The sequence below is a fragment of the Triturus cristatus genome, chromosome 5_1 (assembly GCF_964204655.1).
Source record: "Triturus cristatus chromosome 5_1, aTriCri1.1, whole genome shotgun sequence".
NCBI lineage: Eukaryota > Metazoa > Chordata > Amphibia > Caudata > Salamandridae > Triturus > Triturus cristatus.
The window spans coordinates 51,309,951-51,332,135 of record NC_140587.1 but is presented as its reverse complement, the minus strand read 5'-3'; the positions used below and the strand labels follow the sequence as shown (position 1 = coordinate 51,332,135).

Sequence of the window (22,185 nt, the reverse complement as noted above, 5' to 3'; positions counted from 1 at the left end):
CTGGGTCGCCAAGGGGGGCATGCTCCCATCTGAGTTAGAGGGGCCTACGTTAAGAGCCCTTCTAGCATCATAAGTCTCTAAGAGACCTTTCAGGAATGGGACGGTAGGGTTAGAACCCTGTTTTAACTTCCTGGAGGCACACAGTTGTCTCATCTCCGTGAAGCTAAGAACTGCATATCGTGACATGACCTGTGGAGGGTCAATGACCACTAAGGGAGTCTCTGCAGACTCTCCGCGGACCGACATGCTTTCTAGTGAGGTGTAAGTGATGCACCTACCTATACTATGTGTTTCCCTACTGATCCCTTGCTAAGAGTTATAGTCAGGGTGTGCTAGTCCCTGTTTCACTATAACAGCTGGTTCAGTAGAACTCCGAGTATTCTAAGTTAAGTCATATGTACCTGGGTACTTATGTGATCTTTCAACTTGATATTCTTAGGATACGTGTGTGGTAAAACAACAGCAAGCTCAAATCCCAACCGCTGCTCACCAATGTGAGAAGTTGGCCTGATATGTAGTGCTCACTATTCTAGTGATCACTGTGTATCATTCCAAACGACCCTTATTGATGATTGGTTGTAAGTCAACCTTGTAGACCAGCTATCCTAGTAGCGTGGACAAGAGCAGTCTTCAGGCTAAACTCTAGAGGGCGTGTTAAGCCAGCTGTTTACCATCACATATACCCCTTGAACACCAAGTGAAAGGACACCACACAAGTTGTTATGAAAATAAAGGATATTTATTTATAACAAGACTACCCTGGCTCTTTATGAGTCAGGGAGCTAAGCACAATACAAAACTCTTGGGAAAATACTCCTAGTTGCACAATTTACACAAATGCCCGAAGGGCACGAAACCATTTACACTGCAAGTGGAATGGGAGAGGTTAGAGAGTCTAAAGTTACTGATTCCGGAGGGATCCGATCAGTTGGACTAAACGGAAAAGGAGCTGGACACTTGTAGAGTGAACCTATGATGGAGCACCGAAATGCTCGAGTTACCTAGCCCAGAGGCTGCGGCTGCGTGGGGTTCAGCAAGATGTCGGGAGTCCTCGTTGTAGTCTCGGGAGCCTGAAAGAAGAAGTTGCTGGCAGGCGACCAGTGTCGATGTTCAGCGAGATCCAAGCCTGGATCGGTGAGGAAGGAAACCTGAAAGCAGAGGGGACTCAGTTCTCAACCGCTAGCCAGCGATCGTGTGGGCACCAGGAAGGTACCGGATGAAGTCACCTCGACCAGGTGAGTGGGTGACGTCGGACTCGGCTGTTCCTCGGACCAGGAGGCGCGGCGGCGACCAGGATGGAGGGCGAGCTGTCCCACGAAGGTGCCTGCTGTCGATGATGCTGGGCCCAGGAGTGGGGCAGCAGGTCTTAGCAGAGGCACGCCCACGCGGTGGAGTCAAGATGGCGTCTGGAGTGGACCAGGAGGGTCCGAGGTACTCCTCTGTTGAAGGGGAGCAAGGACCAGTCTGGAGCAACCAGACCAGTGATGAAAAACTGTCGTGGTGCGTCGTGAAGAGGGCCACTCGCCGACGGCGAGTGGCCGGACAACGCGGTGAGCAGCAAGGAGCAGAAGGGCCCCCACGCAGATCTCGTGGATGCGGGGGAGGCAGACTTCGGTGCTGGAGCTGCTCAGGGTTAGGGCTTCTCAAACCCTAGGTGCACTCACTCGAGGGTCCCTCGGTGGTTGTGCTAGATAAGCGTCGTGCAGGTTCTGAAGATGGCCGGTCCCGCAGGTCTCGTCACACCTACGAATCTCAGCTGGGCTGACGATGTAGGTAGAGGTCAGAGATGGCGGGGAATCCGGGTCTCGTCGAGCTGGGCAGTCTTGATCCGTAGGAGAGACGTACAGCAAACCGCAAGCGCTTAGGTGGTGCCTGCTGGTGCAGGGTGGCTACTCCTTAGCCACAAGGGAGAGTCTTCAGAAAAAGTCAAGAGTTCCTTTCGTGGAAAGTAGTTCAAGATTCAGAATTATCCAATTTGGGAAGGGGACTCGCTCCTACCTTTATACTAGGAAAAGGGGTTGGCCCGTGACTAGGTCCTACCTATGGGTGGGACCAGGAGGGGGGTGGTTACACCCCTATCCTTTGTCCGGCTTCGCCCCAGCTCAGGGGCTGGGGTGCCCCCGAAACTGGTTTGAGCCGGGCTATGCACAGTGAGCACCGGGGTGCCACTTGCAATCACCTTCCTTTCAGCCCTGCCTACCTGGGATACACAAACCCTGTCTGGGATGGTGCTAACACCGCCCTCGACAGGAAACCCTTTGTCCAAGCTCCCCTCGCTGGAAGGTCTCCCAGCAGCAGGAGGTCAGACTTGTGTCTGGTGGCAGCATCCATTTTGTGATGCTGAGGCTTGAGTCAACTTTAACCGGGGTTCAAGGTTACTTCCATGTCGTGTCCCTCTAGAAGGGTGGAATGCTAACCCCGTCGCCAGAGTTGGCGAGGGGTTCGTATTCCAATTCGTATGACACCTTACTCGACATGTGTGGGTGATGCGATGCCATAGTTAGCAAATAACCGCGAGGATTATAATGCATTTTAAGGTAGGTGGCACGCGTCACCATGGAACAGCTATTAGGACTTGGTTCCGCAAGCCGTCGACGGGCTCAGCTCGCGCCAGAGCATCATCTCACATGATTCCCAGCACTCTGCCTTCAGGATTGATAAGGCCTGCCATAGGAGTGACTGATAGGAATCCATGCGTCCATTTTAGGGTTAGGTATAGGAATACTACACCTACAGCAACGGGTGATTACACCACCTTGCCCCAGCTGTCGTGCAGCCAGTTGTGTCAGATTTGGGGTGGCCATCCAGGGGTGGCATAATACATGCTGCAGCCCCTGGTAGGCCCTGGGTACGCCGATGCCCTGGATACCTGTGGTATGCTGATACAGGGACTGATAAGGCGGCCCAGTTCCAATTAGTGGATGAACCTAATGTACATGTGTGTTAATCTGGAGAGAGAACAGCTAGGCTGTGGGTCTGATTGGCAGGCCCACAGCCAGGGAAAGTCATAAACCAATGAAGCAAAAGCAAAAAATCTGGATGATCATAGGATTGCAGACCCTACTCTCCTACAGTGTTCTCAGTTTTTCCATCAATTTGACAAAACACAGCTCCTATTCCTTTTCCACTTGCGTCCACAGTGATGACATTTTTTAAACTTGGGTCGTAAGGTTTTAGTGCAGGCGCTCTTGTGATATAATTTTTGATGGTTTCAAATGCACATTCTTGTTCATTCAACCATAGGTACTTTACATTTTTACGCAATAATTGTCTTAATGGCTCCGCCTTATTTGCATATCCCTGTATGAATTTTGCGTAGTATTCGCTGAGGCCTAAGAATGATTTTAAGGAGTTTTTATCATCTGGTTTAGGTGCATCCCTTAGCACTTGTATCAAGTCATCCTTCTGTGTTATTCGTTCTGAAGTCAGGGTATGCCCAAAATATTCTATTTTCCTTTCCATAAATTTACATTTTTCCTTTGAAACTGTCAGTCCCTTGTTTCCTAATATTCTCAGTACTTTACTCAGTAAACTTAGATGTTCTTCCTGACATTTTGTATGTATTAGGATATCGTCCTGGAATGCCTCAACACCCTTTATGTCTCCAAACAGTAAGTCCATTAGTTTTTGAAAAACTCCTGATGATGAGGCAAGCCCAAATGGCAGTCTTACATATCTGTAGGCTCCAAAAGGCGTTATGAACGTTGTTAATTTTTTGGATTCATCAGTTAGGCACACCTGGTGGTACGCAGATTTTAGGTCTATCAAAGTGAAATACCTTGATCCTGCTATAGATGTTAGTATTTCCGGTATTTTAGGAAGTGGATGTCAGTTCACCAAAATATTTTTATTTAATGATCTGAGATCTACACATAGTCTTATATCACCAGTTTTCTTCTTTTTAGAAACTACAAATGCCGATACCCATTCAGAAGTATCTGCTTCCTCAATAACTCCTTCTTTTTTTAGTTTGTCTAATACATTTCTCAATTCTTTTCTCACAGAAAGTGGTACCGTTCTCACCTTATGCTTTACAGGTATTGCCCCATCTTTTATTTTTATGTCATGTACAAATCCTTTTACACATCCAATTTCATTTTTGAAAATATCATCAAATTGTTCTAATACACCCTTTAATCCTACTTTTTCTTCCTCAACATGTACTGTATTCACCATGTCTTCTCTCGATACTATTGGTTCATTTGCCCCTGGTACAAGAATTACAACCAGTTTAGCTAGGTCTTTTTATCCCACTAAATTTCTACCTCGCTCTGCTACATATACTTTTGTACTGATTTCCCTTTTTTGAATGTGAGTTTATCATAGAAATAACCCACCATATCAAAATCCTGCTCTCCAAATGCTTTTGGGTTTACATCTGTTTCCTTTAATTTTACATTTTGCCATTTTTCTTCGAATATTTTGTCGGATATTAATGTTATAGGTGACCCTGAATCCGCTGTGAATTTTAACTCCACATTACCAATCAATACTGTTCCTATCGGTCCCTTTATTCTTCCATCTACGATATCTACTGACAATACTATGTTTGCACACATTTCTTGTTCAGAATCACTTAATGCACTTATTCTCATACCTCCCACTATTCTTTTTGTTTTGCATAGCGCTGAATAGTGACCACATTTTTTACATTATATACACTTCTTACCTATCGCAGGGCATGTTTTGCAATCAGCTAAATGTTCCTGTGAACCACATCTAAAACAACATAATTTTTTTCCTCCTACCTTCTTTTCGCCCCAACTTTTATCGACATTTTTGTGTTCTAATTTCTTTTTGTCCTGTAAATAAAACACGTTAGAGTTACTGCATGTACTCGACAATTCCTTAGTTGATATTAGTGACCTTTCTATACCCTTAGCAATATCCGTCACTTCCTCTAGCGTCCGATTTCTGCATGTTAACAACCTCTCTTTTACTTTTTTAGAATGGCAGTAAAACACTACTTGGTCCCTTATATAGATATCTGTCATGTCCTCAAACTCACAGTCCTTTGCTAGAACTCGCCAACATGCTATATACTCCTCAATAGTCTCTCCCTCTTCTTGCCTTCTCAATGCGAATTCGTGCCTTCCTACCATTATATTACTTTCTTCCGAGAATTGTTTTTCAAGTCTTTTTATGGCTTCTTGGTACTCATCTATCGGTATGAACACCCCTGGCGGGCTTTCATACTCTGGTAGGCTGTCAAATATTTCTTGTCCTGCTTTTCCTAGAAGTCCAAATAAAAGCGCTTTTTTTCGTTCAGCTGCATATTTTTTCCCATCAATTGACACTACGTAGTTTTCAAATGCTCTCAGCCACCCTTTCCATTTCATTATTGGCTTTCCTGGTTCTTCGGGGAAAAGTGGTGCTACACATATATTATTACTTTGTGCCATGTTTTCTGTTATTTACCTCCTTTGTTTCTTTTCCTTTTACCACAGTAGCTTTTATATTCGTTTGTCACGTTACTAGCTTATGCACCACTCTATACAGTTTACTTGATCCACACAATTCCTTTTAATAGCGGTTCATGTGTTAATTCATATTTATTTCTCAATGTGCATTTCCCTTTTAACACACACACCTGCCTCATATGCACTTATTCAATTCTCTGCCAACACCTCTTTATTTTACTTTCTTTTCCCCAATTGCTTGCTTATGCACGGCCTTTGCACACTTAGTTCTTTATCGTGCACCTTTTCATGCATACGCAAGAGAGCACACCATCGATCTCCTGTTTATTTCCTATGCGCAGCCTTCCTCAGTTAATTGCATTCGCGCGCGTTATTTTCCTCTCAGGCAAATGGTGCGACACCTAAAATGGCGGCACGCTCACTGCGCCAGTCCGACGTGTCCGGCGTTGCTCCAATAATGACACGGAGCTGAGCCATACGTCATTCCCGACATTCAGTTTGCTCTCCTGACAGGATATTTTCATCGACGGCAACCACGGTACTTTTTTACATTCCTCATGCAACGTTTCACTTACTTCCTCACGTTGGTCGTTGCTTTTAATTTACTGTGTTCTTTCTTTCCGACTTCCTTCACGTATTGTATGCTTCCTCATTTCACGATTTTCCACTCGTGAGCCCGTTTTCGGATCCCATAACTCCTCGCCGGTTGTTGAGGCAGGAATCGGGCCGTGTAACGTTGACAAATAATTCTTTATTACGAATTAAATCACAAGGGCCGACGAGAGGCCAAACAGCATTGGCGTGCCCCGATCACAACAGGGTTGGCAAGTGACCGGGACCAGCGCTGACGTCACATAAATATCCTCCGAACATTCGGAGATGACAGCTCGTGACGCACAATAAACATAAACAAAAGACTTCCTAGGAAGCCGTACACTGGGATACAACTCATTTCAATACATCCTCAACATCTCCCTTTCTCAATACAACAACAGCATATCAGTACAACACATATTCATTCACTGCCGATGGCCACCTGTGGTCGCCGGGGCCCCGTGTGCGGGAGCGCAGTCCTGTTCTGGATTGTGGCTCGGGCGCGGTCTAGCGTGGGCGTAGGGACGGGCACCCCCTGCCGTCGATGCGGCTCATGGCAAAGCTGTCGCAATGTGCGGGGAGAGTGATTTGCTCTAAGGTGGAGGTAGGTTTTAATCAGACATGTCCCCGCGCTTCCCCTATGGGTAGGGAAGACAAAGATTGGGCACTACACCAGTTTGCGCATCAGCCTGGGTTTGGAAGTCGGGGAGTGGTTCAATGGTTGGGTATCACATCTAATGTTTGTTCATCCATCGGCGACTTCCATCATTGGCCTCAAAAAGGGCACATGTGAGGCCTCTGTGGGGTTGAGGCTCACGAGGCGAACCTGCACATCAAGAGCTATGGGCGACACCGCTAACTCTTCCTTGTACCCCTACAATGTCTGACGTGGGATGTTTGGGCATGGCAATGCGTGGTTCGCCTCAGAGGTTCACATCACGGTGCAACATCCTCAATAGATCCGTAGGGTAGGAATGTAGTGTTTGGGGGTCCATTGGATGAGACCCCGTTGTTGCTGGTTGTGCTTTATGGCCCTAATATGAATCAAGGCACCTTTATGGGAATGCTCACACACACCCTCACTACCCATGAACACATTTGCTCCATGAATCTGAGGTGGGGACTTCAATATTCTTCCTGATCTAGTTCTCGACAATTGCTCTCCTCTGTTTTTGGGAGCCCAATCAATATTCACATCGTAAACATATGATGCCTTTTAGATCCAGTGATGAAGGAGTACTCACACTATTCCTGGGTATGCAACCTTCCCAAAAGAACTGATCTCTTCTACTGTAGCTCTGAAGCGGCTAAATATTTAGGCCATACCTTATACAACCATAATCCCCTCAAATTGATTTTCGACCAGGAGGCAGGCACCCGGCTATACCCTCACGACTTCTCTCCACATGGACACTTCACGATGAGGTATTCCGTGCATCACTGTCAGAGGGTGTGGGCCTTATTTTTGGTAAAAATGCAGGCCCAGCTTCTAACATACTACTCAATGGGAGGCCTTTAATGTGGTTCCTGGGGGGTGTATTTAACCTATCTATGGGAATGCATTTGGTGCTCCTCAGAAAGCTATCGACGCTAGAAACCAAGATTAGCACCCTGGAAATTAACTCTGCCCTCAACTAGTTAGCACAGGGAAACCTGGATTACAAGGCGGCTTTAACTAGGTCACGCGCCCTCGATTACACAGAATACGAGCCCTGACAACGTATGGAGCGGGACACGGCTGGACATGGCTTCTGGTCTCAGAGACTGCAAGGACCCCAGTAGCAGCAATACGTGCCCCGCAGAGTGAGATATTGAACACTCAGGCAGAGATCAATAAGATATGTTGCTCCCACTACAGTAGGCTCTATGCTGCTCAAGCAAGGGGTGGGGGCTCCTTGCATTGAGGGGTACTTGGGCAATCTAGGTCTGCTGGAAGTGACCCCTCTTCAACGAATTGAACTGGACACTCCACTGGCAGTGGATGAGATACATTTGGCTGTCCAACAAATGGGGAGGGTTGAGACCCCAGGCGCTGACGGGCTGCCTGTGGGGTTTTATACCACGTTCGACTAATAACTGGCTCCCACACTGATGCAGGTGTATGCTGGGAGGCTCCCTCACACATTGAAGGAGGGACTTACTGTGCTCTCTGAACCCGATAGGGACCCTCTTTTGGAAGGGTCATACCCTCCGTTATCTCGGTTGACTACAATATATTAGGTAAAATAGAAGCTAATTGACTGGTTCCTATCGCACAAACTGGTGGACCTAAAATGAATTAATTCCGGGGAGGAATACATTCTTAAACCTATGTTGCCGAATCAGGACTATGGATTGGGCCCGCTTGTCTGAGACTTCCCCATAGGTAGTGTCACTGGACATGGAAAAAGCCTTCGACACACTGGGGTAGGCCTACCTTCTCACAGTACTCCGCAGTCTGGGGTTAGGGCCAGGGTTTCTATCTTGGATTGAACTTCTTTAAAGCTCCCCGATGGCTAGAATAAAATCAAGTAGTGTCGGAACCCATTCGGAGAGAGAGGTGCACATCAGGGATGTTCTCTCTCCCGCATGATATTTGCGCTCGCCATGGAGTCCCTGGCATGTGGGTTGCATGCTAAGGGGCCAGATGGGAGAATACAGGTGGATGGAAGGTGGCGCATAGTGTCTCTATATGCTGATAATGCTTTGATTTACCCCATCTGATAGCCTCCTAGAGGACTTTGGTAGTGTGTCCGGCTTTAAGACCAACTTTGATAAGTAATTTAATTTCTCCCTAACCCCATTGACCCCCCCCATGATTCATGACAGTGCCTCACACCCCCTCACTTGGCAGTTTGATACCATCAAATATCTGGGGGTCTACCCAGCGCCGGGACACTCCTTGGAGTAGCCGTGCGCTGTATAAATCACATATAACATAACATAACACCGAAAGTGATCCGATAGCCGGTAATTTGGGACAAGTATTGACTGCTATGAGTGCCTTAACTCCCTTCTAGTGTAGACTGTCGTTATCTCCCATGGGGCGGGTCGCAATCTCCAAGATGTTAGTACTCCCTCACTTGCTTTATTGTTTTATCAGTGATTCCTGTGGCATTGGGCAGAGGTTTCTTCAGGGATCTTCAATCTTAAATAATAATCCTTATATGGGGTGCAGATAGCTGTAAAGCAGCCATTTCCAAATAATACACTCCCCTGCGGAGGGCTGATTAGGGGCTCCGACCTATCAACACTTCTACGTTTCAGCTCAACTCCTGAGGCTGGCACAGTGGTTGGGTGGTGATTGCCTTCAGGTGTTAGGGAATTCGTTAACTGCCCAATGGGGGAGAGATATATTAGAGTGGCTTCCGGGATCGATTTCAACAGTGGCCCATAACAAAGAGAACCCGCTTATGTGTGTGGCGTGAAGGTGCTGGAGGACGCGTCTACACTCCAGGGGCAGGTGGGTTCTGTACTTCTTAGAGCTCCCTCTACGGGTGGTACCTGGGTTTAGGGAACTCGGTCCCTGTACAATGTCCATCCATCCTTGGGCAGTAGTGAGGCTGCTCACTTGGGGGGACTTGTTTACAGAGGGGTTGCTGAGGTCTTTCAAGGACCTAACGGAGGACACGGGCCCCCCACAGTCATTTTCTCCTTCACTCTGCCCTGACGCACCAGCTTTCTCTACTTTTGAACAGAACTCATGATGCCCCCGAGACTTCCCCCTTACTGCAGACCCTGTTAGTACATGGGTGGACCAGGAAGACAGTAACTTGCCCCTGTAGTGCAATACAACACAGGGGAAGGAGGCCGATGTAGGACACAAATGGAGCCCAATGGGTACAATGTTTATCCAAGGTTAAAAGTATCTCTCTTAACACACTTCTTAAATATGGAATTTCAACTCCCTACGCCGCACCTGCCTGTCTCCTGTGAGGGTAGGCCGCATGTTACCGGGTGTAAACCATACGTACCTGAGGTGGACGCTGACTTTTACCACGTGGTGCATCTCTGTCTGACCACTGCAGTGTACCTGGATGCAGTGTTGTCAAAGTTATCAGATATTGTGGAGATTCAGATACCTAAAGTGGCCACACACTACTTGTTAAGACTGATGTACTGCTAAAATAAAACACTAAAAAGATGCAGATTCCTGGACCACACCTCAAATCTGGCCAAACGGTGCATAGCCGGTGCCCCTTGGCCCTCCCACTGACGAGTTGGTTTAGAGAGCTAAGGAAGGGACTGTGCTGTAATTGGGTCTTGGGCCATCTCCTGAACGTGTGTTCTCGTCAATGGCTGGAGGCCTATTACCACCTCCTCTCACCTGTCTGATGTTCAATTTGTTTAATGTACTGTTCGTTAAATCTGTTAACCCCAGTGTACCACTGGCTATAATCCAAGACAGTGGGCTGTTACCCCTGTGTTGAAGAGATATGTTGTAGTGGGAAGACAAAGTCATGTTGGTTGAAAACCAAAAAAGAAATACCAGGAAAAAAGAAGCAGAAGGCCCAGCTGTGAGGTTATTTCTGTGAGCAGCATCATTGAATTGATATCTAAGGCGAAGTAGGAGGCTGCGGGGCATATGTACAGGCCCCTATCGCCACGGGAATGTCACTTTTTACGACGTGGTGGCGATAGGGGCCTCGCCTTATTTACAAGCCCCTATCGCCACGGAATGTCACTTTTTACAACGTTGTGGTGGCGATAGGGGCCTCGCCTTATTTACAAGCCCCTATCGCCACGGAATGTCACTTTTTACAACGTTGTGGTGGCGATAGGGGCCTTGCCTTATTTACAAGCCCCTATCGCCACGGAATGTCACTTTTTACAACGCTGTGGTGACGATAGGGGCCATGCCTAATTTACAAGCCCCTATCACCACAGGAATGTCACTTTTTACGATGTTGTGGCGATAGGGGCCTTGCCTTATTTACAAGGCAGCATTAAGACACTTAACGTGACTTAACGCTGCCTTGTAAATAAGGCCCCCTTTTACGCTGTACTTAGCATGAAAGGGGCGTGCAGTGGGTGTTGCAGTGGGCGTTCCAACCCAACACCCATTCATTTTAATGCTGCCCCCTATTTACAAGGACAGCGTAAATAGGAGGCAGCGCCAAAATTAAGACCAGGAAAAACCTGGTCTTAAGTTGGTGGAACGAGGAGAAATGCTTTATTTCTCCTCGCTTTTTCCATGTGTGTTGCCTTGTGAAGCACACATGGAAAAAGCTAAAAGCCGTGGATTGTTTACGTACAGGAAGGTTCCCCTTCCTGTACACAAACAATCTAAAAATAAAATAAAATTTTATGTCTCCCATGTGTGTTGCATTAGGAAGCACACATAGCAGTGACAAACTGACATTTAAAGATTGTTAATGTAAAGGAAGGAGACCTTCCTGTACATAAACAATATTTATCCTGCACGCAGACACCCTTGCACAATGGTGCAAGGGTGCCTGCGTTGGCGCTAAGCTGCTAAGTGTAGCACCAGCACAGGGGGAAATGCAAGGCTTCACCATATCGTTGTAAATATGGTGCAGTCTTGCGTTTCTGAAGTGGCGGAGTGAGGCGTTAAGCCATGACGGCTAACGCCGCGCTCCGCCACTTCCTTGAACATATGCCCCTGTGTGTTGAGTCTGGCTAGGGGCAAGTATTGGGTGAAGCAGACTATGTTTACCTGGGTTGTAGGAATGTAGGGCCCGATTCACAGAACTAACTTAAGACAAAATCCTAAACTTACTACCATTTTGGTATTCACAGAAGGCACTTACTCATTTTGGTATTTACAGAAGTTAGGAGTCCTAACTTTAGGACTCCTAAATGCCTTCTGTGAATACCGAAAGTTTTAAAGTTAGGATTTTTTTCAGTTTAAGGGTAGTAAAGTTAGGAGTCCCAAAATGGTAGTAAGTTTAGGATTTTGTCTTAAATTAGTTCTGTGAATCGGGCCCGTAGATACCAGTCTAGCTATCACTGCTCCTCCTGCCATCCTATGCTGCTGCCATATAGTTTTAAATTCTGTTTCTCAATGAATTTCTGAGGCGATTTCACTGGTATTTTACTACATTGCTTGTCTTTGTACTCTATCCTATGTTCTGTGGAAATGAATTGAGTTTGTATCTTAATTTGCTTTTCATGTAATAATTGTGTGTATATTTTATGTGGACCTCATTGGAGATTCAAATTCTTTTAAATATATTAATTTGAATTGAATTGTGTTTGCTAAGTTGAAAGCTCCCTGGGGATCCCTGACTTAAATTTCTAAGAAGGAGATGATTTGGTTGGTTTATTTATTTTGTTCGGAGTATAGTGCCTCAACATGTCCACAGAAGAGGCATCAAGGCACTTCACATGGTAATAAAAATACAATCAGAATAAAAACAATATAAAGAATGACCGACACAATCATGGAAAAAGAGCCATGGTACATACAAGAGTCAAACGGATGAACTGACAGTGACTCAAACTAAAACATCATATAATGAAAGAGGGACTAAATATGCCCTCCAAAGAACTGCCAGTGGGACCGTTTGTGGGTCTTGACATAGAAAACACATCAACAAATAGTTCTTTAAAAGTGCTCCTCGAGTTAAGGGTGGTTTAGTCTAGAAGAGTCCTGATTTATTTTTTAAAGAGAGTACGTGAAGAAGGAAGCTTGATGTGAGTTAGTCGGGCAAGCCCAATGTTGGGGGCATTGGCATAGAAGGATAACTCCATTCAGTTTGTAAAAGTGATTTGCTCCCCAAACCTCTCCCACAATAGTAGAATTTCTGCATTAGATATTTGGGATTGTCCAGGTGGGGGGCTCGATAGGTGAGGCCAGCCGTCTCGAATGTGCATCTGGATTCCAGAGGTAGGCATTTGAGAGAAGCAAGAACAGGAGTTTGCAGAGAACTTCTCTGAATTGAATACATGTCGAGCTTGGAGAGGGCCAAGAATTGATTTGTGAAGACAGTTTTGTAACAAGACTTGAGCCCCCCACCCCACCTTTGGACTCATTCAAGAGCTCTCAGGCAATGGTACTGTGCTGAGGGGGCCCCCTGGAGCTTGGGGGCAGTGGGGTCCTATGTTCTGCCACTGCATGAAGAGCAGTGAGTGCACCTCCATAGTCAATTTAAGAAATAGCCATAGCTTTCAGTTGCTAATTTTAGATCAGCTTTAGAAGGAAATAGGGTGCCCTGGTATCCCGCATTGGCCAGGACACTGCAGGTTTTTCATCATCTGTCCTGGCAGATTTAACTGAATTCAGCACATGTCGTAGTATTTAGAGCCGGTCGGCTGAATATAAAGCAAGCCACGCTTTTATGTATTCCAAAGACGGAATAGTTGCCATCCCAATCAAAAATCAATTTGATTGACACATATACTATTTATAAAGTTTGCTGTTAATTTGTTTCCCTTAGTGCCTCAGTGTCTTTGTTTTCTATGTTAGTGAGTGTTGTCTTATATCATTCTGTGCCCCTTGGTGGATGTGACATTTTAGTCCTACTTCAATGTTTGTGGAATGTCCCAGTTTTTGGTTTTCAAAATCTGATCACTGTAGTAGAAGTAAATGATTTCAACCCAAATCAGTTTACGTTGATAGTGTGCGCTCTTCTGGCTCTACTGTCAGCATTGGCTTAATTCCAGGGTCTTCTGTTTTCTGAAGGACCTACCCCGGTGTCTGCTGGCTGAACTCTGGAGGGTAGATCTATCTGTGTTGTTCAGGCAGAGTTTTCTAACATATTAGATTAACAAAACTCTCAATCCTACCACCCGATCCATGATGGTTGTGTACACTGCTTACTCTAAAGATCATGGGGGTGGGTCGGCCACTGTAGACCGGGCAGATCATCCGTCACTACCCTTCGAGGACTGAACCCCGCCAGTTGGCGGATGCAATGGTGGAGATGGGACATTTGTCATGGACGAAGATCTAAATGGGGCGGCTAAACGGTCACAGAGGAGTGGGTGGATTGACTGGCTGCATAAATTGTTGTAGTTTGGCTGTGGTCTTTTTGGAAGTTAGTTATTGATTTTTCTATGGTTAGAAAATGGCTGACTTGTGGCTGCATGGTATGACACATACATTCTTGTTGGGACATTCCACTTATTGAAGAGCCATAAAACCATGCTTCTTTGCTATGACGAGATACTTTGGGGGTGCATCTCACTTAGGTTGTGGGCACTTCCAAAAGAGTGGATGTCTTCACAAAAGCTAAGGTCCACTTCTCTTTCAGATTCCACACTCCAGTCATAGTTCCTTTTGGCCTGACAATATCGGTTGAGTGTTATCTTGATTCTAGCTCTTCGCAAAAGGCTTTCCACGAACGCTCTGCGAATGTATCTGTCTGGAATATTACCCTCCACAGGGAACAGCACCTGTGCGATGGACGTGCTTTGGCCCTGCGGAGGCCTATTGATCTGAATCTGGTAGTTGTAATAGCGGATGCCCTCAGGTTTCACAATCCCCTGCAGATCCAGGCGCAGGTTTTTGGATTGTATGATATTGGATGTTGCCTGAGGTCGTAGGCAACCATTGTTCCAATGCGCAATCACCTTGAAAGCTGCCTCATCATAGGAATATCCTACATCAGTTAAATCTGTGGTGGGTTCAGCTTGGAACTGAGTCCGAACCCTGTTGCCTTTATCAGTTTTCTCACAAACAATTTCAGTAGATGGATTCATCAATATAAGCCACCCTGCAGGCTCCAACGTGCATTCGTTGGCTCTTAAAGGTCCGCAGTAGTCCCAGGAACCCCCACTGTAGCACCAGTAATAATTGTACCCGTACGTGTCGTAGGGGTGGTCTTCATTGCACAGCGTATTCCTGGTTGTTACTCCAGACAGTGGGGAGCAGTAGTCCCACCCTGATGAGGTGTGGCACCAGAAATAACCTGTGTCCCCTTCTCTACCACACTCATTACGACAGACGCTTTGATAGTTGGAAGTCACGTGGGATAGAACTTTCATCTCAACTCGCCCACAGTAGCCCCAGCTTCCATCTTCTGTGTAACACCAGGAGTAGGATTCTCCATGGAGTTCACAGGGATGATCCGCTTTGCACCGCCTGTCCTTATAGTCCCAGCCTGATGTGGGAGAGCAGTAGTCCCACCCATAACGTGTATTGCACCAGAAGTGTGATGAGGATCCTATACCGCAGTCCTTGCACTGTACGTCATAAGAGGAGGAAAAATAGTCCCAATACACTCCATTGACTCCAGCTTCTGGGAGTTTAAGGCAAATCATTGCAGCCAACGTCAGCAGTAACATGTCACCGAGCCGCCACCCCATCTTGTAGTGGAGGCTGTAACAGAGACAAAAACAAAACATATGAAGCCAGGGGGCGATAGAGAGGAAAGAGCATGTACAAATCCTTTTTTATTCCTAAAAAACGTCATGAAGGTATAATATAACAATAATGTTATTCTTAAAATATTTGTTAACAATTATCTTGTGTGAACATAATTACACAACTTTGTAAAATGAGCAAAAATACTATAAAAGAACCTAAACAATACAATAGCATTCTAGGTGGGGGGGGACGAGAGAACTAGGACATCGCCTCAACTGTAATGACTGGGACGAGGACGAGGGACGCTGGGGTAATGCAATATTCAGATCTGTTAGCGCAGTAATATTGTGAGCTTGAACCTAGGTTGGTTAGGTTCGCGATTTACTGACTTCTTGGCTTTTCTTAAAAAACAGGTTCTAGACTTTGGATAGGCTGGGAGGGATTTTTATTTGACAAATCGGCAGTGGAAAGAAATCACATATGGTCAGGAATTGCGAGCAATCAAAGGGGAATCCATGCATTGAAGACACTACCTGGCTGGTTCTGAACACACTGGGGCATATTACCAAGGAAGTGGCGGAGAGAGGCGTTAGCCATCTTGGCTTAACATCTCTCTCCGCCACTTCTGAAATGCAAGGCTGCACCATATTAACAAGGATATGGTGCAGCCTGGCGCTAAGTTACCCAACTTAGCGCCAGCACAGGCACCCTTGCACCAGAGTGCAAGGGTGTCTGCGAGTACGGAGGGTTGTTTATATGCAGGAGTTCCTTCCTGCACATAAACGAACCTAAAATGCCATTTTGTAACTTTCATGTGTGCTGCTTCGTGCAATTACAGAATGGCATTTTGAAAAACGTTTTGTTCATGTACAGGAAGGGACATCTTCGTGTACATGAACAAACCATGGCATTTTGCTTTTTCCACGATTGCTGCACAAGGCAGCGCACATGGAAAAAGCAAAAACGAGGAGAAATAAAGCATTTCTCCTGGTTTTGCCACCTTAACACCAGGATTTTTCCTGTCTTAAGTTCGGCGCTGTCACCTATTATCGCCAAACTTGATAATAGGTGGCAGTGTCGACTTCAATGGGTGTTGCAGTGGAATGCCCACCGCAACACCCACTGCATGCCCCCTTTCATGCTAAGGGGGACATTCTCAAGAACAGGCGATAATTATCACCAACCTAGGTTAACGCAATTTTACATAACGCCGTCTATCGCGGAAAACTAACGCCGTGTTAACGGCGTATTCTCAACATGCCGGCAACAGGAGATAGTTTCCCGATAACGCGTCAAATGTCCGCGTTAAAATTATTGGGACGCCGATAAAAAAGGAAACCAGAACGTGAAAAAAGTGGAGATGGGCCCAACAGCGATAAAAATATCAGCAATAAGCAGCACCAGGCTTGCTATTCCCACGTCAGGCGGGAAAAATCACCATTAAAGCTGCAAAAAAATACAAAATAAAAAATGTGAAAAAACTCACAAAACCCAAACAACTGAGAAGCACCATGGAGGAAGCTGGAGCAACTACAGAGGCCAACCACAACCCCACAAACACCCTGGAGGACCAGCCATGTACCTCGGGGAAGGAGAAGAAGAGGAACCTGCAATTCAGTCCGCAAGAAAACAAGATCCTGATTAAGGAGGTGATAGAACACCACCAATAACTGTTCATCACCTCCATTGGGTCATTGGCAACTAAAAATGCAATATGGCAGTCCATCTTGGCCAAGGTGAATGCAGTCGGAGTGAAGTGCCAAGAAGCGCTGGAATGATGTGAGGCGCGAAACCAAGCTGAAACTCGCTAACAACCGGAAAGCAGCAATGCAGACTGGATGTGGGAGTCCAGCGCCAGAGCAGGAGATGGATGAGATGGAGGAAATGGTGTCCACAGTCATCAGTGTGAGGACGGTGGCAGGAGTTGGGGGACCGGACACTGCTCAACATGACCTGACCCAACAGCAACAGGGTGAGTAACGACCAGGGATTGGGGGACTGGGTGAGATGACACAATGGCACACATGCACAATTGAGTATAGCAAAGTTCACACCCACAATAACTCTGGATCATGTCCCTGATCTCCTTGGCATACTGCAGCATATGTAGAAACAGCAAGTAGGCCCCCGTCGACAATATGCCAAGAGGGGGCCCTACCCACACATCACTAATCTCACAACAAACCCATGCACATGTGCTGAACCCAGCAAAGCTGTGGGTCCATGAGCCACACTGACAATGCAAGTGACACTGCATGACGATTAGCATGGCTGCAGTCCAATTATCATGACTCGGTGCACGCGACGACACTGACACATCCACGTGCACAAACAACCCCTGACGTCATCCCCCTTAAGTCCATGTTGCTCATATTGTGGGACCTGAGTCACAGGATGCATCTCTGCATCAGGGTGGTTCATATTTGACCCCAAATAACACCCGAAATGTCATAATTGACCCCAAATGACACCCTGTTGTCTTTTTTTAACACCAATGACAGCCTTCATGTCATGTTTTTATACACGTGATACACTGATGAGGGGGACTACGTACTACATTTGACACCCTGCAATGGCATTTCGAATACGTGACACCCTAAACAGCCTCTCTGTACAGAGGTGACATACCCGCCATCTATTTGCTATTCGTGAGGTTGTTAGCACTTAATGTTGCACTTACACTTGTCAGAGTGATGTGATAATGCAGAGGACTGACATGCACACAGGGAATGTGTGTTGCAATGCATTTATTTGCACATGCTGTTCATGTGGTCATTTTGTACTGTTCCATGACTGCAAAGGACAGTCACAATGTGACATGCTCATGCGAAGCAATTGTTAATGATAGTGTTCCTTCGGGCTATTCCTGCTGCTGCTGCACTGGGGTGTGGTCCACCCGCCTCATCATCATCGTCCGGTGCATGTGGCACTTGGATCCATGAGGCATTGGTGTGTACACATATGTTGTGCAATACACAACATGCAACGATCATCTTGCACACTATTTCTGGGCTGTACAGGAATCTTCCACCTGTGATGTCCAGGCACCTGAAACGTAACTTTAGCATCACAAATGTGCACTCAACAATGCCCCTGCTGCGTTTGTGGGCCTCATTGTACTGTCTCTGGGCCGGGGTGTTTGGGGCTCGGAGGGGTGTCATCATCCACGGGCAGAGTGCATATCCTTGATCACCTGTGAGAGGTAAGTGAGATTAGTGTAAATTGGTGGTTCTGCATGCTGTGTTGGCAGACTTACAAGTTTTGTGGTGTGTCATTTGTGCGACTTTGGGATTCATGTTTGCTATGTATTGCTTCTGGCAAATGTGCGGGATCAATGTATATTACGTAGCCTCACAGCTGCTCCTCCCTCCCCCTGAACCTATTTACTTGTGTGCACTGCGCGGTTGTTTCACTTGCACTCCTACGGCACACCATTGTCATGCCTGTCTGCACATGTCCGCAAGCCTGACAACAACACTGTAATGTTGGCCGTTGAAGGTGGGCGGCCACGTGTGTGTAGGCCTATGTTAAGGATAGGATGGACACAGATGTAGAATTCAGGCCTGGCTGAACTCGGGCTGCGATTGAGACTAGGCCTTTGGCTCATGCTGCGTTGATGTAGATACACACACAACAGTTGGCATGTATGAGCCAAGACCTCGAGCGGTTTTGCACTCCTTTATTTATCCATTCGGACGAACCCGCCCTCCGGGTGCATACTACATTGCAACATTGTCGGTTAAGGGCCGGGTGGCGCCGACACTTCAACAGAGACACACGCCATAGTTACTTTTGTGGCCAGCCCGGAACTGTACCACGCCCAGAGCCCAGAACTGAACCACACCCAGAGCCCCGGGCCATTTCTTCACACTCCTCACACGCCTATGCCTGGCCCGCCGCCGCTGCGCTGGAATGTTGTGCGCTTCGGAGTACGTCTCCAGATGTTCCACCCAAGTTTTCTAGTGGCCTGCCTGGGACGGGGGTGGCCCCGTGACTATGAAGAGCTTCAGTGGCGTTACCGAGGACATGCTATTGGCTGCTGGAGGTGGACTTGTGGAGTAGCCCCACGGGACGATGACTTGTGGTGCACAGAGGTAGTGGCACCTGAGGCACTGCGTCCGGCACAGGCCTACCGCCACGTGGCGATGACTTGCGGTGCACTGAGGTAGGCCCACCTGAAGAGCTGAGCGGGTGTGCAGCCTGCGATGATGCAGTAGGCCTGGAGGTCCAGACTGGAATGGGTTGTCTGAGACCTGCTGGACCGCAGTGTAGGCCGGAGGGAGCAGTCAGAACCCACAGAACTCCGGGCTGCGGTGCCACTGTGGTCCTGTTGCGAGGAAGCCAGCGATCGGCTGAGGAGGCTGCCAAGCTCGGGGGCCTCGGGCTTGAAGATTGCACCGGCACGTGGTGGGCCCTCTTGGAGACACGCTGGTGGAGGCAGGTGAGCAGTGAGGCCTGGGTGCGCAGGGGAGGGCAATCACTGCTGGGCACCGGACGAGTCTGGGAACCAGCGGGCTGGGATGCAGCAGGCACACAGGATCGTGCAGGCACCACCGGTCACAGCGGCGGCCTCGTGGCAGGGTGATGGGCAGGGTGATGGGCACCACCCTGGCAGACATGCACCTGCAGGCAATGACAAGATGTGCGCCAGGTGGCGTGTGACATAGCCACCTCGTCGCCGGTGTAAATTTGGCCGTTGAAGGTGGTCGGCCACGTGTGTGTATGCCTATGGTCAGGATATGGCGGACACAGAGACACACACAGTAGCTACTTTGGTAGCCATCCCGGAAGTGAACCACGCCCACAGACCTAGGCTATTTATTCACACTCCTACGCTGGACTGGCGTACGCAGGCCCAGCCCACTACACTTACGCTTACAGGGGGGGCGACATAGCTTCATGTCCAAGGTCTTCCCCACTGCCGGAGGTAACATGGTTGCGTCCACTGTCCACAACACTACAAACACCAGCAGTAATATGTCCACATGGACATGTCTGTGCTCTGCATACTCAAGACTGTCCAGCACATCACCACCACACTTGGCATTGTGTACATTCTCATTCATGGGTCCATTGCCTCCTTCGCACATTCTTGGTTCCCACCTCTCCTCGCATTCTGCAATTGTGTGGCAGAGGGGCTATGCCTTTGTGGATGGCTTTCTACATGTCTGGCCCCTGTTACCACAGTTAGTTGTGTTGACATGTCTGGTAGGTGGGCATGTTGGTTGGCATGTTGTATGTGCTTTTGTTACATGTGCATTCCCACAGTTGTGAGTTGTATGATTGTGGAGTTGAGGTGTGTGGTGTGTTCCGTTGGTACTTACCAACGAGCAGTGCATTTCCATAGGTGCCATCCTGAAAGAGCTGGTTGATGATGGACTGTCGGAAGATGAGGGAATCATGCACACTGCCTGGGAAGTTGGCAATGACATTGGTGAACAGTCCCCGGTGGTCCACTATTGCCTGCACATTGATGGAATGTGTGTGCTTTCTGTTGCGGTAATTGTGTGCAGTGTCGACAGGGGGCACAAGTAGGACTTGTGTGCAGTCAATTGCCCCCAACACGTGCGGGAAGCCAGCTATGGCGTAGAAGCCTTGCTTGGTCTCCAGCTGTTCCTGCACAGTATGGGGGAAGTGAAGGTGCTGGGGTATCAAGCTGATGATGGCATCCAAGACAGGATGTTTGTTGTCCGCTGTGCTGGTACCGTCAGCCTGTGGGCAATGTGGGTCAGGATGCGGAGGATGGTTGTCCTTTTGAGCCTGTAGTGGGCAATGACATCCTCTGGCGTTAAGTCTCTGAGGCTGGTGCGTTTTCGGAAGGTCCGCTGTCTTGTTATGCACTGCCTCGGTGGCAGTCCGGGGGGGGGGGGTGATCTGGGGGTGGGAGTGGTCCTGAGAGGGGTGGCGGTGGGTGTTGTGGCCCTCTTGGGTCTCCAAGCTGCATGATTAGTCAATCAATCAATCAATCATAGGCATTTGTATAGGTGGGTGGGCTAGTGGAAGGTCAGGCGGCTGTTGAGGAACTTGGGGCCCAGTTCGTGGAGGGCTTTGTGTGCGTGGGTGAGGAGTCGGAACGTGATTCTTTTGTTGACGGGGAGCCAGTGCAGGTCTCTCAGGTGTCCGGAGACGTGGCTGTGTCGGGGGATGTCCAGGATGAGTCGTGCTGAGGCGTTCTGGATCCGTTGGAGTTTCTTCTGGAGTTTGGCGGCGGTGCCGGCGTAGAGGGCGTTCCCGTAGTCCAGCCGACTGGTGACAAGGGCCTGGGTGACCGTCTTCCTGGTCTCGGTGGGGATCCACCGGAAGATCTTTCGAAGCATGCGCAGGGTGTTGAAGCATGAAGACGAGACGGCGTTGACTTGTCTGGTCATCGAGAGGGAGGAGTCCAGGATGAAGCCTAGGTTGCGTGCGTGGTCCGTTGGCTTGGGGTGGCTCCCAGGGCAGGGGGCCACCAGGAGTCGTCCCAGGCGGAGGGTGATGATCCCAGGATGAGGACCTCCGTCTTGTCTGAGTTCAGTTTCAGGCGGCTGTTCTTCATCCATTCGGCGACGTCTTTCATCCCTTCGTGTAGGCTGGCTCTGGCGGCGTCCGGGTCGCTGGTGAGGGAGAGGATCAGCTGGGTGTCGTCGGCGTAGGTGATGATCTTGAGGTTGTGTTGACGTGCGATGGTTGCGAGGGGGCTCATGTAGACGTTGAAGAGGGTGGGGCTGAGCGATGACCCTTGTGGAACGCCGCAGATGACTTCGGTGGCCGCTGACCGGAACGGGGGAGGCGGACTCTCTGGGTTCTTCCGGCGAGGAATGAGGTGATCCACTCCAGGGCCTTCTCCTGGATGCCGGTGTTGTTCAGGCGCTGTACCAGGGTGCGGTGGCAGACAGTGTCGAACGCTGCGGAGAGGTCCAGGAGGATGAGGGCCGCAGTTTC

The 22,185-nt window shown here is 48.2% G+C and overlaps 1 protein-coding gene and 1 long non-coding RNA gene across 3 annotated transcripts in view; one reads left to right on the top strand and one right to left on the bottom strand.

Moving 5' to 3' along the window:
* Positions 1-22,185, top strand: part of LOC146830142 (uncharacterized) — a 102,815-nt gene that overhangs the window by 63,993 nt on the left and 16,637 nt on the right. The window lies entirely within an intron of this gene.
* Positions 12,270-22,185, bottom strand: part of LOC146830141 (uncharacterized) — a 55,332-nt gene continuing 45,416 nt past the window's right edge. The window contains exon 2 of the mRNA XM_085604391.1: positions 12,270-15,276. Within this exon, the coding sequence (XP_085460517.1) occupies positions 14,112-15,263 (1,152 nt within the window). The 5' untranslated portion in view covers positions 15,264-15,276 and the 3' untranslated portion in view covers positions 12,270-14,111. The remainder of the gene's footprint in view (positions 15,277-22,185) is intronic.